Source organism: Lithobates pipiens, unplaced genomic scaffold (genome assembly GCF_037356315.1).
Source record: "Lithobates pipiens isolate NorthernLeopardFrog02 unplaced genomic scaffold, aLitPip1_a1.2 Scaffold_28, whole genome shotgun sequence".
In the NCBI taxonomy this organism is placed as follows: Eukaryota; Metazoa; Chordata; class Amphibia; order Anura; family Ranidae; genus Lithobates; species Lithobates pipiens.
Window position 1 is genome coordinate 152,479,058 of NW_027507789.1, and position 16,658 is coordinate 152,495,715.

Consider the following 16,658-nt stretch of genomic DNA (forward strand, 5'->3'; position numbering starts at 1 on the left):
CCCCGATGGGGTGGAGGCTGGGGTGTCCTGCAGCTGGGGGTTAGCCACCGCTCCGATCCCCCTCCGATCCATCCCTGAAGAAGCTCTCTGAGGGCCCCCCGGACCGACATCTGGGCTGTACCGCTCGGGCGGCCTGGAACGCCGCGCCCGAGGTGTCTGCTCCGCTCCCCCGCCGGCCGCCGCACCTCCGTCCACCGCTATGGCCGCGATCAGCTGATGAAGCCATTCGGCGCCCTGGTTGTACAAAGCCAAGCGCAATTGCGCTACAAAGTCCGCTCCCGCCACCGCCATCTTGGGTATCAGGGAAACACAGAGCGGGAGGGTGCGTCCGATCGCTTCCTGCTCCGCTCTCCGACTGCCAGCAATTCCCTAGCTAGAATGTAATAGACGCCGTGGCTCCGCCCACCCCTAACCCCTCTAATTAAAATGGCGACTGTGCAGTCCAGCACATGTCATGCCGTCCCTACGCCTACACCCCCCTTGTGGCCGTTAGCTGCTGGACTCACTGTATGACCTGAATACACTGGAAAGTATCTTTTCTATTATCATCCTAGAGGTGACTGCATGTAGGAAGGGGTTCATTTGGAATTCCCCTTTCATTTTTGGGCCCTTCTCTATTGGTCACTCCCTTTGGGTTGACCCCGCCATCTGCCTATTTTTGGGGAATGGAAGGAGTTACCTCAAGGTCTCTTTAGGAATGTCAAAAGTGTGAGGCGTTGAAGTGTTTTCCTCACTGCAGGATGGCGCCCCCTGCACCTTGGGGGAAGCCATGTGGGACCATTGAAGGTCTACTGCCTAAGTAACAATAAGCAGTGTACCCTGAACTGTAAGTAGCACCACAGCAACCCTCCTGTAAATTATGTGAAGCACACTCTTGTGTGTGCTACTAGAGTGAGTGTAGAGAAAAAAACATTTTCAGGCCAGGAATAACCTGAGTCAATGAATTGGGTCGGGGTTATTAAAGGCCAGGGCTGGATTACTCCTCCTGGCAGCTTTCTGATTCCTCCTGCTGTTGTCTGGAAGGTTGTAGAACCTTCTAGAACTAGAGGGTGGGGGTTAGGAGGAGCTGCCATGAATATTTATGGAGCCCCAGCAAATCCCCAGCTATGGGCTGGCAGGGCACTGGGACAACCACATAAATAGACATAGCCATGCCTGCAAGGGGAGTCAGGTGGAAGATGGAGATGGAATGCTGAGGAGAGGCTGTCGTTGGTCAGGAGGGGTAATACCTTGGGTTGGGATAGCTGGCCTAGAAGGGTCCCACCACAGGAGGCAGTTGGAGGAGAACCACAGGTGGCAGTTGGAGGAGAGGCAGGGGTACAGCGCAAAGACAGACAGTGAGTAGTGATCGACACTGAGCAGTAAAAAACAACAGGGAAGAGACTGTCAGCTACAACAGTGTTCTCTGAAGACAGCAGTGGGCTTAGTCTTCATCATTGCCCTGGGGAATCTCTATGAAAGTGTGCCAGTCATGCAGGACTGTTGCAGAAAGTCAGTCAGGAGGACAGGGAGGAAGATCAGCCAGGCATGGCTGGTGGCAGCCAGGTGGGCTAGCAATTTCTGCAAGCAAGTGGAGCTGGGATCAGTGGCCACAGGGAAGCAGAGGGAGAAATGTCATGCTGTTTGCTCTCTACACTACTTTGTCAAAGGGCTGAGAGTTCTGGCCTGCAATAGGCCTTTCCTGAGCTAACACAAAACCGTTAACCTCCCTGGCGGTATACCCGAGCGTGACTCGGAGTTGATTTTTTCTGCCAGGAGCGGTAACCCCGAGTTACGCTCGGGGTAACATTGCAGAGCTGCCAGCGGAGATCTTACCTTCTCCTGGCGCTCCAGCGATGTTCTTCATTGTCCTTCGCTGTCCTCCCCTGTGATCGCCGACGCATCTCACTTCCTGGTTCTGTTCCCTGCGAGCAGCAGCGGAACTGGAATTTCAAAAAGTTAAAATAACACAAACACATAAAAAGAGGTGATATACTGTAATCTGAGAGGATTACACTGTATCATCTTTTTATCTGACTGATAACTGTACAGTGCCCCTTGCCTCTAATAAAATATATCTAACATGGCATCAAAAAAGCGCCACTTCGCTACAAAATCGCCTTTGGACCAGCTGAGTGACAGCGACAGCGACACAGAGTTGCTCGCAGAACTGAACGATAGTGAGTCGTGGGGAGATTTATCGTCTGACACTGACACGGATCTGGCAAGTGACAGTGGTGATGATCCTGCACCTGACCTCAGCGATGTGCGCACTTGGTGCCCTATTGACCTTGATACGGACTAGGTAGCGCCGCCAAGATACCCCTTCACTGGATCACCTGGGATGAAGGTAGATGTCGAGCGTGACAACCCTCTGGCATACCTGCAATTATTCCCCACTGAGAAGGTAATTGAAAAAATTGTCACAGAGACAAATTGCTACCAAGAACAGCAATCCGCTACACTGCATGCCAGGTTTTCCCGAGGCAGAAAGTGGGAACCAGTGACCAAGGAGGACATCTGGCAGTTTCTGGGACTCATTATTCTTCAGGGAGTGGTGGGAAAACCGCTCCAGAAATGGTACTGGACCACCAATAAATTACTGGCCACTCCGTTTTTTGGCCCCGTTATGTCCGAATACCGGTTTTTCCTCATCATGAAGTATTTCCACTTCACGAACAATGAAGAGTTTGATGAGGCCACGCATCCTGCAACCAAACGAAACAAAAACTGGGAGGTATGCCAAATTATCGTGACCAATTTCCAACGGACCTACGTGCCAGAAAGGGACGTCAGCATGGATGAAAGTTTGATGGCCTACAAGGGACGCCTAAGCTGGATACAGTTTATTGCATCCAAAAGAGCACGGTTTGGCATCAAATCCTACATGCTCTGCGAGTCATCCACTGGGTACATCTGGAATTCGGTCATTTACACCGTTAAAGGCACGAAGTTCAATCCCAGGTACAGCGGCAATGGTATGGCCACATCATCAGTCCTTACACTGCTGGAGCCATTGCTGAACCAGGGATGTTGTGTGACCATGGACAATTTCTACATGTCTCCGGAACTGTTTGAGTTTTTGCTACAAAACAAGACTGATGCCTATGGTACCATTAGGCCTAACCGACGTGACATGCCATCTATGTTTGCCAAGAAAAAATAAAAAAACTGAGAAATGGTTGCCTGGCAGAAGGGTAAGATGATGGCAATGCGATATCAAGACAAGAAGGACGTGTGTCTCATGAGCACTGTGCACAATACCTCCACTACCATGGTCCACAACAAACGTGGGAAAGATGTGCTGAAGCCACAAGTCGTGATAGACTATAAGTGCACTATGGGAGGGGTTCGACAGAGCCGATCAGGCAATGACATTTTATCCGGCTATGCGCAAACAGCAAAAAAAATATTATTATAGCGATACCCTCACTTAAGAGGGCCGCAAGTTTGGTTTGGGTCCTGAGCACAGCTCCGCCAACCCCCCGGCAATCTGCACTACCCACTTTGGCACAGTTAGTATCTAGCAATACACATTAAATCACTTATACTCTAAATATGTGTGTGTGCGTTGGTGGATAACTCAAGCTCATAGACAATCCTTGAAAGTATATAACTGACTTTACTTATTGTTTTTATAAAAGGAATAACATGAATCAAACATTTGGATTGCAACACATAAACAGGTCCCTGCAGTAACCAGTGATAAAGATAAACAGAGTAATCAGCATAATAAAGTATTGCTATGCAACTCTAGCGCTGCCCTTTTTCAGCTACTTCCCCACATGGGTAAACACCCAGCACTGTCTACCTATGCAGTCAGGCCTGACTGATCTAAATGGAAGTCCAGTAAAACAATATTCGCTAGCAATCTTTCGGTGGTGCACTTGAAGAACAACTTTGTAATCCAAACGTATAATAAAGATAAAGCATCTGTCTTTAAACAGCTCTCACCACTCGGACAAGTCCAAGTCCGGTTTCTCTGCCTTTTCGTCTAGGAACAGGAATCCACCGACCTCCCAGTCTTCAATCCTTCTGGTGTACTGCAGCAAAGATGAGAAAATGTCTCTCAGGTGCAACTAAGCTGGCAGAGAGCTCTTTGGAAAAGAGCACAAGGCCCAGGCTTCAGGCCTTGTGCTTTCAGCAGTTCAGCACAGACCTCCTCTTGCTAGGAGAGAGGGGGTGTCCAAAGAGAGCGAACTAGGCCTCTCCCCCTCCTTATATTTCCTCCCCCATAAGTCTCTGGGGCATAACTCAAAGCATCCTGGGAACCAGCAGGGTTCTGGGAACAGTAGTTTTATAGTTCTTAAAGAGACCCCGCTACATTATAAAAAGATTTTCCGGCATCTTCTGGAACAATGCCTTTGGAATTCATATATTCTATACAGAGAAAAGAGTGAAAAGCCTCTTGTTCATGCTGATTTTATCTGCAAGGTGGCTGAGCAGATTTTTGTCAAACACCAGACACCATCAGTAGCTGTGAACACACCTGGACGATGTGCTGTTGACGTTGCGGTCAGAACAGGTCGTCACTTTATGGACTACATACCGCCAACCGCAAAAAAGGCAGCACCTACCAGGATGTGCATGGTTTGCTGTTCAAAGAGAGATAGCAATGGAAAGAAAGTCCGAAAAGAAAGCCGGTTCTATTGTCCGGATTGTGATGTTGGACTGTGTGCTGTACCTTGTTTCAAAATTTATCACACTCAGGATGCTTATAGAATTTTCTTTGTTTGACAAATTTCATTATTTCGCATAACATTATTGAATAAAATTATATTATTTATTAGATTATAATTCATGATTTTGTGTTTCAAACTTTATCACATCTGGGATGTCTACTAGAGTCTTGTTTGGTCAGTTTTAAGTAAGTAATTACTAAGAATTGCAGGCCTATAATACATAACACCAAATTTCCATGCAAAAAATTGTGCCGCTTTTGGTACATAATTCCTGACATAATCATACCGCCAGGGAGGTTAAAGCAGTGTGTGCTTTGCTGAGAAGCCAAGTTTGTGCAGGAGGAAGGAAAAGTGGACTTTTTGTAAATAGGGTGCATGTGTCCTTTTGTGCATAGTTCTGGACATTTTTCAAGTTCGGCATTCCATAATACCCTACCCCATCCAAGTTATCAACCCCTAATAAAGCATCAAAAACAAGCCAAGGCCTGACTGGAGGGTATGAAGGAAATGCTGTGTGACCGACTGTGCAGGAGTGGGGACTCGGGACACCAGCAACTCATAAGGGGGTAGTGCTACATATGGAATGGTTATGCAGAACCCCAAAGGTGGAGCAACTTGTTTGCACTATTAATGCCACATGTTGTGGAATTTTATGTGTGATTATATACATCTATCAGCCATAACTTTATGAACACCCGCCTAATATTGAGTGGGTCTTTCTTTTGCCCCCAAAAGAGCCACTTTTGTTGGCAAAACCACCCTGATCAATCAATGCATGGACATCACTAGACCTCGGAAGGTATGCTGTGGTATCTGGCACCAAGCCGTTAGTAGCAGATCTTTTAAGTCCTGTAATATATGAGGTGAGGCCTCCATGAATCAGACTTGTTTTTCTAATACATCCCACAGATGCTCAACTGGATTCAGAGCTGGATAATTTGAAGGGTATCTCAACACCTCAAACTTGTTGCTGTGTCCCCAAACCATTTTTGCAGTGTGGCAGGGTATGATATCCTGCTGAAAGAGACCACTGCCATCAGGAAAAACTGTTTCCATGCAGGAGTATACTCCTGCATGGAAACAGCAACAATGTTTTAGGTAGGTGGTACGTGTCAATAACATGCACATGAATGGCAGGACCCAAGGTTTCCCAGCAGAAGACTGCCCAAAGCATCACACTGCCTCCACCAGCTTGCTTTCTTCTCATAGTTCATCCTGGTGCTATGTCTTCCCAGGTAAGCGACACACAAGCACCCGGTCATCCACATGATGTAAAAGGAAATGTGATTCATCAGACCAGGCCACCTTCTTCCTTTGCTCCGTGGTATAGTTCTGATGCTCACATGCCCATTGTAGGTGCTTTTGGCTGTGGACACCATCACGGGTAAGCATGGACACCCTGACTGGTCTGCGGCTACACAGCCCCATACACAACAAACTGTAATGCCCATTCCTCTTCTTTCAACACATCAACTTCAGTGTCAAAATGTTTACTTGCTGCCTAATATATCCCCTCAACTTTCAGATGCCATTGTAAGGAGATAAGCAATGTTATTAACCTAACCATCAGTGATTATAAAGTTATGGCTGATCAATGTACACCAACGAATTTATCGAATTGTGGATGGCTGTAAGTTGGTAATTTCTGAAGAAATTCAGTAAATTTTCCAGCAAATCATTGCCTCATTGTTGTCTCAGTCGGGGAAGGACTGTGTCTATAGAGTGTCATGGGTTAACTTTAATAGAAGAGTGTAAAGGAGTTAAATTGTGAAGTGCCTGGTTGGCTCAGGAGCTGGTGGTGCTTAAGGGACTGGAATCACCCTCCTAGAGGTGAGAGAAGATTCCCCCCTCAGGTAGAACATGTTAGGTGAACTAGCCCCCTGTGTAACATGGGCCCCCGAGTGTTTGCATGGATTCCCAGAGCTCTAACCTGGACCATGGACAACATTGGCCTCTATGAGAGGTGATCCAGGTGTTAAGGAGTTAATGGACTGATGACCAGAAGGATATGACAGAGAATGGCCTATGGCCTGCATCTGTGCACGTGAACAAGGTGTGAGCTTGGCGTAGGAACCAATCAATTGCCTGAAGCTCTGTCTTTAGACACGGTTGTTCAGCTGCATGTGCAGGTCGTGTGTACTGTATGGGTAGGAGAAGCCTGCCTACAGGCACATTCCTTTTAACTTGCAAACAACAAAAAGAGCAATAACAAGCAGAAAGCCGCGTTGAGGAGCCGCTACCTTTTTAGGGGATTTGCCAGAGTCAAGGATCCTATGCAAAGGAAATGCAAGTAGTGGCAAAAGTCCTATACCTCTACATCCCTGCTTCACCCCTAAATCAAAATCAACAGAAATAGAGCCTCAGAGATTACATATGTGCCTAGGCCTGGTCCGTGCAATGCTTCCTATGACTATTAGCCAACAGGTGGACTACCTCCAGACTATTTAGAGCCTTCTTTCCCATGATACTCTGTACTGGCAGGGGTAGGGCTTGTACCCTCTATGGTAACACCCCACTCACTACTCTGGGTTCCTCCTTGGCAACTACACTGCCTACTGCCACTGCAAAGGCTCCAGACTCTAACTATAGTGAGACCTATTGGCCAATTTGAGGAACTACCCTGGGCACACCTGCGCCCATACGTTACATATGTATATGAGTGAATGTATGTATGTGAGTGAGTGTATGTGTGTTTACATGTGTATGTGTGTGTCTGTGTATGTCATACCTCCCATCAGTCAGTGTGGGAGTGTCCAGTATTTAACCATGAATGCACCGTGTAAATCACTCTTCGCTGTGCTACCTGTGGAGCCTAGAGGAATAAAGACAGGTCCCAGGCACAGCAAGCGGAGCGGTAGGCGGCACTGCATGACTAGATAAGTCCTTTATGTATCAGCACAGAGAGAGTGATATTTGCATTCCTTAAACATATCTAAATCCAAGAACAGGAATTGATAGTTTTGCAGCTTACTGGTCCTTAGATTTAACTTTATTTCTACCTCGTAGTCCTGCCATTAATGCACTTCCAGTACTACTGTGACAACCGTACTAGCAGTGTTGTCACTCTAGGACAGGGAGTGTGCTGGGGAGTCATAACTCTGTGTTAGGCCTACATAACACCTCCCCCTCTCCTTCATAACAAGGGGGGGGGGGGGGGGGGGGGTTGTGGGATGTCAGAATTGATCCTGGTCCTGATTGGTCAGTGTGGTTGTGTGCCAGCTCTGGCCAATCAGAAGCACACTGCGTACATCCTTTTCACAAAGTGTCCCTCATTGTCAGGTATAAAAGTTGGGAAGCATGGTGTATGTGCCAGGGTGACCACATTTCCAAACTGCCATTCAGGGACACCCCCACCTTCCCAAAAATCAGCTTGTGCTGTAACTAATCACAGCACAGCCGGGGGGCTGGGTGCATTCTCTACCAAAAAGCACTGTTTATGCCCCCAAAAAAGGTTGCCGCAATGCCACTTTACTCACTGACAGTAATTGTCCTGGCGTTCCAATGCTGGCTCAGTGACTAGACACAAGAGGTGGGATTTATAATTTCTCCAATCACAAGCAGGGGGTGGGGATTGCACCTCTCCAGACATTCCCCGCCCGGACAAGTACTGTCCGTGAGTAAAGCGGCAATGTGGCGGTCGTTTTTGGGGCCATCAGATTTGCCCGGAAGGGGGGATTTTTGTGTCAGTTTTATTCCGGGACACTGTATTGTCCTGGAATGAAATAACCTGGTATCTGGGACAGACCTACAAAATGCGGGACTGTCCTGGGCAATCCGGGACATGTGGTCACCCTAGTATTTGCATTTGTGTGTGATTGGATGTTTGTGTGCGTGCATGTGTGTGTGTGTTTCTGTATCTCTAGTTACAATCTGCCAAAGTTCATAACCCTGTGTTTTCATGTTAGGCAGCCGGGTGCCCCCAAGCATTTCAAAGTCGGATTTAGAAAAGAGTCTTAAACTGGAATGTCTACTTTGGTGCTACGAGGCAATGCTAAGACATCAAGCTTCCTGAGATCCGATTTGTGACTTATCATGCAAAAATGTAAAGTCCTTTTCCAAGTAATTATTGGCTGTTGTTGACTTTGTACATGGCTTTCTTCCTCGAGTGTCAACTTGCATATGTTGTCCAACTGTACAGTATGCCCCATTTACTGGTAATAGTTGTCCACAAAAGTGCAGGCTGAATATGTAATGTACAACATCACATATAGAATGCTGGGTCAAGAGTATGTAAAGTGCATCATAGTGTAAAGTGCAGTGGTAAGCAGTATGTAACATTTAATATGGCATATAGAGTATAGGGGTTAAGAATATGTAGAGTACAGCATAATGTATACAGTGCCTTGAAAAAGTATTCACCCCTTGAAATTTTCCACATTTTGTCATGTTACAACCAAAAACATAAATGTATTTAGTTGGGATTGTATGTGATAGACCAACCCAAAGAGGCACAAAATTGTGAAGTGGAAGGAAAATTATAAATGGTTTTCATTTGTTTTTTTTTACAAATATATATGTGAAATGTGTGCTGTGTATTTGTATTCAGCCGCCTTTACTCTGATACCCCTAACTAAAATCTAGTGGAACCAATTGCCTTCAGAAGTCACCTAATTAGTAAATAGAGTCCACCTGTGTGTAATTTAATCTCAGTATAAATGCAGCTGTTCTGTGAAGCTCTCAGAGGTTTGTTAGAGAACCTTAGTGAACAAACAGCAACATGAATGCCAAGGAACACACTAGATAGATCAGAGATTGTGTTGTGAAGAATTTTAAAGCAGGGTTAGGTTATAAAAAAATATCCCAAGCTTTGAACATCTCACAGAGCACTGTTCAATCCATCATCCAAAAATGGAAAGAGTATGGCACAACTGTAAACCTACCAAGACATGGCCATCCACCTAAACTGACAGGCCAGCCAAGGAGAGCATTAATCAGAGAAGCAGCCAAGAGGCCCATGGTAACGCTGCAGAGATCCACAGCTCAGGTGGGAGAATCTGTGCACAGGACAACTATTAGTCGTGCACTCCACCAATCTGACCTTTATGGAAGAGTGGCAAGAAGAAAGCTATTGTTGAAAAAAAGCCATAAGAAGTCCTGTTTGCAGTTTGCGAGAAGCCATGTGGGGGACACAGCAAACATGTGGAAGAAGGTGCTCTGGTCAGATGAGACCAAAATTTAACTTTTTGGCCTAAAAGCAAAACGCTATGTGTGGCGGAAAAATAACACTGTACATCACCCTGAACACACCATCCCCACTGTGAAACATGGTGGTGGCAGCATCATGTTGTGGGGATACTTTTCTTCAGCAGGGACAGGGAAGCTGGTCAGAGTTGATGGGAAGATGGATGGAGCCAAATACAGGGCAATCTTAGAATAAAACCTATTAGAGTTGGCAAAAGACTTGCGACTGGGGCAGAGGGTTACCTTTCAACAAGACAACAACAATAAAACGTACAGCCAGAGCTACAATGGAATGGTTTAGATCAAAGCCTATTCATGTGTAAGAATGCCCCAAAGTCCAGACCTAAATCCAATTGAGAATCTGTGGGAAGACTTGAAAATTGCTGTTCACAGGCGCTCTCCATCCAATTTAACAGAGCTTGAGTTATTTTGCAAAGAAGAATGGCACTCTCTAGATGTGCAAAGCTGGTAGAGACATCCCCAAAAAAAAAACACATAAAATCCCAATAAAATACATTTATGTCTTTGGTTGTAACATGACAATGCCATTTTTCAGCTTTCAGCGCTGCCCCTTACACTGGTGGTCATTGGGTAGAAAAATGTCTCCCACTGCTGAAGCATGCCCCATTAAGTCTTTGGTCAGGGGAAGCATGCCTAATTATGTTTTCTCAACGATTAAGCCCAAAGGGGGGCAAAATGTGTCTGAGGGAACTCTCCTATGGATGAAGCCATCTTACATTAATGGTTTAGTTTTGGCCCCGGTGAGTTGGCATCCTGTGTTTTATCAGTTGCCATTTTTCTGTAGCCAATTACATTGGTGTCTTTAGAAGAAGGAAGGCCCCAACATGACTGCAGGCGGGTGACACAGTGGTGTAGTGGGTAGCACTCTCACCTAGCAGTTAAAAGGGTTGCTGGTTCGAATCCCAACCACAACACTACCTGCCTGGAGTTTGCATGTTCTCCCTGTGCCTGCGTGGGTTTCCTCCGGGTACTCTGGTTTCCTCCCACACTCCAAAGACATGCTGGTAGATTAATCGGCTTCTGTCCAAAAATTCACCCTAGTATATGAATGGGGACCTTGGATTGTGGGCTCCTTGAGTGTAAGGACCGATGTGAGTGTGCAATGTACAGGGATAGGGACAATTGTAGACACTCACTTAGGTTGAACTGGATGGACTGGTGTCTTTATTCAACCTTACTAACTATGTAACATTGTTTAAGTAGGCCAATTACCTGATATGAAGCTCCATGTCTCTTACAAACAGCTCTTGCTGCCAGATATCTATGCAAACCACACACTGGAGGGTGTTGTATACACGCAACAGATGTCTGGACCTTGTATCCTTTGTGGCTATTGAGGAAAATATTTCAGTGAACGTTTGTCTGGAGTTCAGCTTTAAGAATGGCAGGGCAAGGACCATCAATGATGTGCATTAATCAGATTTCACCTTTGAACCACAAAAATAGAGATCCATTGCAGTTTGCACAATGTATGTCTTTATGATAAGAATGGACATACACATAATTATACATATGTATTCATTTTATTACATCTAAAAAAATACAATTTTTAAAATCTACATATAAAACTACATATAAAACTGTGCAAAGTATATGTTATCCAAAGCAACAAACTATGTGTTATTTGGAACACATTTAACTTCTAGAAGGCCAGAGCGATCTGTAGGTAGTAGATTGCATCTCCAAGATCTGTCATAGTTGGTCACTGAATCATTTCAGCCCTACCACCCAAGGGCGACATCTCCAAGTCATCATGACTTTCCATTTGTTACCTTCTCACCTACAGTACTGTCCTTATAAATATAGCTTCTTTACTGACATACAAGAGCAGTAAGAGACAGCAATATGTAGCAGCTCTGTCAGCGAAGAGATTAAAGTACAGACTAATACATGCCACCAGGGAATCATGGATTGGATCCTTTTCAAGTGCCCCCTTTAGGCTGTTTCAAACCTACACTTGCCTTTACATACAGTGACTTTTACCAGAGTCCATGGTAAACCGATTGCATCCAAATAGGGGCGTTTTGCCCGATTTATCACAATTGCCTCTTACCAGACACATCTTGGAAACCTGGATTTTTCAAGATGCTCACTAATCTTTCATTCACGGCAAGAAAAACACATTTCAAAACTTTCAACGACTGAAAAATCTATCCAGCTCCAACCCATGAAATCCAACTTAATATCTGTCATGACTTTGGAATTAAGTCTATTTTGCTTAGAAAGCTTTTTAATGTGGGTCTAAATTAAGCCAGAGAAAATTATGGCGTGGTTGTGGATTCAACACGTAGTTTTAACTTCCTAAATGGATTTGCTGATTGATGGATTGCTATTGGACACCACTTCAGTAAGTGAAAAACTAGTGCAAACAATATGCAGACACACTGCATTCTAAACTGGCCTTTCTAAGACAAAAATATACAGTAGATGAGCTGGTACACAGTGCTGTCTCATTCCATCATTGCTCATTAGCCTCTCTGTGCCTCCTGAGACACAGACCTGGAGAAGGAATTGGCCAGCCCAGGCTTGACAAACTCCATGCGTGCCGGTTGCATCACTGGAGGGAGCTCTTTGGTGATTTGTGAGACTGGGGTCTTGTCTTGACATAGGCCATCAGTGCCAGGGTTTGAGAGGGCCCTCTCAAAGTCAATCATGCTGCGTAGCTGAGGTGGTGTTGCCATACGGTCAATCTTAGTGGTGAGATCGGCTAGCTTGAAGATGGGCAAGGGCAGCATTTGCTGGTATGGCAACTTGTATTGGGTATAGTGGTGACCTAGGCGACCCATTTTCATGATCTGGGCTGGAGAACGCTGGACCAGGAATTGTGTCTGACCCTGTTGTCTGAAGCTTTCCCTTCTCTGGACATCAGCATCACGGGCACTGCATCTGTAAAGCAGAACATAAAAACAAACCTTGCTATCAGAAATAGTTGTGCAAACATATAACCAACATCAACCCTTTCCCCACTTTTAAGATCCAGTCTAGTTAATTAAGACGAGTAACTGGTGAGAAGAAGCATGGGCAGCTGCCCAGGGCACAGGGAAGGCAGAGACCACAGTATTACAATTGCAAAAAAATGTTTATGAAATTGCCAGTGAAATTTGTCCATAAGGCTGACAATTACATCAGAATTTTATAATTGTTATAGTTTAACTACTGGCCTACCTTATGGAAAACAATAGCATGGAGCCAAGAATATCAGCTTGACCCTGTTCCAGTGAAGGAACCCTGGTTGATGCATGGAGAGCATGCACCTAAGTACCATGATTTAAAAAAAAAAAATGGATCGGCTTATGATAATTTTATTTTTGGAGCAAGTTAGCTATGCTTCTGGGTCAGATAGTACAGTACCCTCCAAGGAAGGAAAGCTGTTATATTGTAGATAGTCAGTTCAAGGGTATCTCCTTTTTCCATTATTGTAGCACTCACAGGGAGGGGGACGGAAAAGATAATTCGCAACTCAACAACAGTTTATATAACAGGAACTAATATTAATCCTTTGTATATGCACAAAGGTTTCTATTTTAATTCCTTTGCTATTTTTACATACAGCTTCATGCTCCTGGATCCAGGAAAATTCTGGTGAGCCTTTTTTTTTTTTAGCCTTCTACAGTAAATAACAAAAAATGATCAGAATTTGGTTTCTCAGTAAATTGAAATACAGTGCTAAGTATCTCAGCCTTTACACACACATGGGATCTCTCTATTTTAATTTATTTGCTATTTTAATTTCTTTGCTATTTTTACATACAGCTTCATGTCCAAGGCTCAAACTCATTGCATTAAAGACACATTCTGGTGAGCCTTTTTAGCCTTTTATAGGGAATAACATAAAGAATTATAAGAATTTCAGTAATTTCAAATAGAGTGCTAAGTATATCATCCTTTACACACACAGGATCTTTCATGTTAAATGTAAAAGCTACTAGTAGCCCTTTTTGCCTTTCATATTTAATAGTCCTTCAAAGATTCTTATAAATACGTCATCAATTATTCATCCTATTATTTAACATCCTTATCAATTATTGACATACCAACCATTGGTTTAAAAGATTATGGAGGTTATTTACGAAAAGACAAATCCACTTTGCACTACAGTTGCAAACTACAAGTGCAAAGTGCACTTGAAATTGCACTGAAAGTGCACTTGTAAGGGCAGTCACTGTAAATCTGAGGGGTAGATCTGAAACGAGGGGAAGCTCTGCTGATTTTATTATCCAGTCATGTGCAAGCTAAAATGCTGTTTTTTATTTTCCTTGCATGTCCCCCTCGGATCTACAGCGACTGCACTTCCAAGTGCACTTTCAGTGTAATTTTAAGTGTACTTTGCACTTGTAGTTCAAAGTGGATTTGCCTTTCGTAAATAACTACCTATGTCATTAGAAGTCTACATCCTCTATTTGTTATTTAATCTGTGTACTTTTTATGGCTTTGACCTTTCTTCTGTCTTCATGACCTTGCCTCCTGGCAGAACTATTAATGGATTTAATATGACTCATCCTAGCAAAATGCCAACATTTGTTCCACAACGTAACTTTAAGCCTAACACCAAAATACAAGTTGGCTTGACATTGATTTCACACTATCTATCTACATATCCTCTTCTAATTTACTGCTGAGCATATGTCTACTAGGGAAGTTATTATTTTTGTTTGCCTCCTGGCAGAACTATCAATGAGTTTAACATTACCCTTCATAGCGAAATGCCATCATTTGTGCCAAAACATAACTTTAAGCCGTACACCAAAATACAGGTTTCTATGACATACATTTGAGACTCACTCTATCTATCTATCTATCTATCTATCTATCTATCTATCTATCTATCTATCTATCTATCTATCTATCTATCTATCTATCTATCTATCTATCTATCTATCTATCTATCTATCCTTTTCTAAATTGCTGATGAGCATATGTCTACAAGGAAGCTATTATTTTTTTGTTTCCCTCCTGGCAGAACTATCAATGAGTTCAATATTACCAGAGCCATCTTTAATATTAATTGGACCCTGGGCAAAACATTTCTCCCCCCCCCCCCCCCCCTGCAATTTCACTCTCCATCTGCTCTGATACAATAAATAGCAGCTAGATTTAAATCACTTTACTGTATCAGATCAGGCAGCAATTGCAATTGGTTGCCACCGGTTACAGCATATGATTACTGCTTACTGACTGATTGCTAGAGGTTACAGCACATATTACGGCTCACTGATTAGTTGCTAGAGGTTACAGCAAATGATTGCTGCTTGTTGATTGGTTGCTAGAGATTACTATACAGGAATACTGCTCACTGATTGGTTGCTAGAGAATATAGTACATCATCTCCTCACTGCAGGATGGCATGATATACATATGAATTCCGCCTTTATTTACATATCAATGCCACGGGCCACAGCTATTTGCATATGAATGCTAGTTATTTACATGTAACACAGGGTCTGCAGGTGAGTCATTTGTACACTCAAAGGACAAGGGAATTTAAACTGGGATAGTTAGCAAGTATGAGGCAGCTGCTTTGGGCCCCACAACAATGACAAGGCCCAGGGCAGCTGCCCCTTTTGCCCTGCCCTAAAGACGGCCCTGAATATTACTCTTCATAGCGAATTTCTAACATTTGTGCCAAAATATAACTTCAAACTGTACACCAAAATACACTATGACATGCATTTGAGACTCACTCTATCTATCCATCTATCTATCTATCTACTTATCCACTTCTAAATTACCGAACACACATTTACTAGGGCAGTTATTATTTTTCATTGTTCTACATATTTATATTTTTAAGTCTTGCTTATCAGCTAAGCATAGAATACAACACACTGCTATTATCGAACACAGCCTCTCTCAACGTTTTCATCCCAGAAGAACCCTTGAAATTATTTTTAGGTCTAGGGGAACCCTTGCTAATACCAAATTATTGCCCCGTACATTGGAGATCATTGGTAAGAATTCCCCCCTCACAAGCGTGGTCAGAATACCATCTTTACAGACAGCTAAAAAGATCATGCAACTGGCTCTGCCAAGTGGAGTTGACCCCAAAACGATATATAGGTACCATCTAATGATATGTCAATCAACCACAGCTGAAGGAACCCCTGGCATCATCTGGAGGAACCCTGGTTGAGAATCGCTGATCTAACCCAACCAAACAATCCAGAGTTACTATGTTGTCAAAGCAGCAGAGTCAAACCACTATCGTGGATGCTATAAATTAACATTAAAAAGCACAGATGAAGAACAGTTAAACTAGTGCATTTGGTAAAAATAGCAAAACAGTTTGTAGAAAGCAATTTGAAGGAATAATATGCCATTTGGTTGTCTCCCTTAAGCATTGCAAGTTGTATCTCACCTCTCTTCTGGTCTGCTGTAAATTGATGTATCCAACCATTCTGCAGAATAGTGCTCCCTACGAGCTCTGTTGTCCTCTTTCACCTCGCAGCTTAGATCAGTCAGAGAGGTATGGGTTTCATATGTTTCTGGCTTCATCTTGGACTAAGTATTTTTTAACAGATTGCAGTGACTGTGATTGCTCTGTTTGCTTTGAGTCCTGTTCACATGCTACTCTGCCTTTATATAGTTTTCGGAGATCCTATTTTCATTCCAACAATCTATATCTGCAAGAGGAGTCATCCTCACCCCCTCCCTTTACCTCACACCCACACAGTGACCACTCAGTGACACATGGGACTGATATGGAATTATGCCCAGTTGTCACTGCTTATAGGAACATGCTCATTGCACTAAGATGTGGGGATTGCTATCCATCATTCCCATCAGGATCAGTGCTGC

At 43.9% G+C, this 16,658-nt stretch overlaps 1 protein-coding gene across 1 annotated transcript; it reads right to left on the reverse strand.

The window, feature by feature from the left end:
• Window positions 1-11,367: 11,367 nt before the first annotated feature.
• On the reverse strand, window positions 11,368-16,438 carry TCAP (titin-cap). The gene is made up of 2 exons (XM_077459710.1): window positions 16,219-16,438; window positions 11,368-12,749 (listed from the first exon to the last, which is right to left on the reverse strand). Exons 1-2 carry the CDS (start codon window positions 16,353-16,355, stop codon window positions 12,332-12,334), a joined length of 555 nt encoding a protein of 184 aa, XP_077315836.1. The 5' UTR covers window positions 16,356-16,438; the 3' UTR covers window positions 11,368-12,331.
• Window positions 16,439-16,658: the final 220 nt, after the last annotated feature.

Excerpts from the sequence above, each read along its gene's own strand:
- TCAP (XM_077459710.1), bottom strand. The coding sequence starts at position 16,355 with ATGAAGCCAGAAACATATGAAACCCATACCTCTCTGACTGATCTAAGC. Across the intron at positions 12,750-16,218 it reads TACAGCAGACCAGAAGAGAG|ATGCAGTGCCCGTGATGCTG; the intron begins GTGAGATACAAC and ends TCTGCTTTACAG.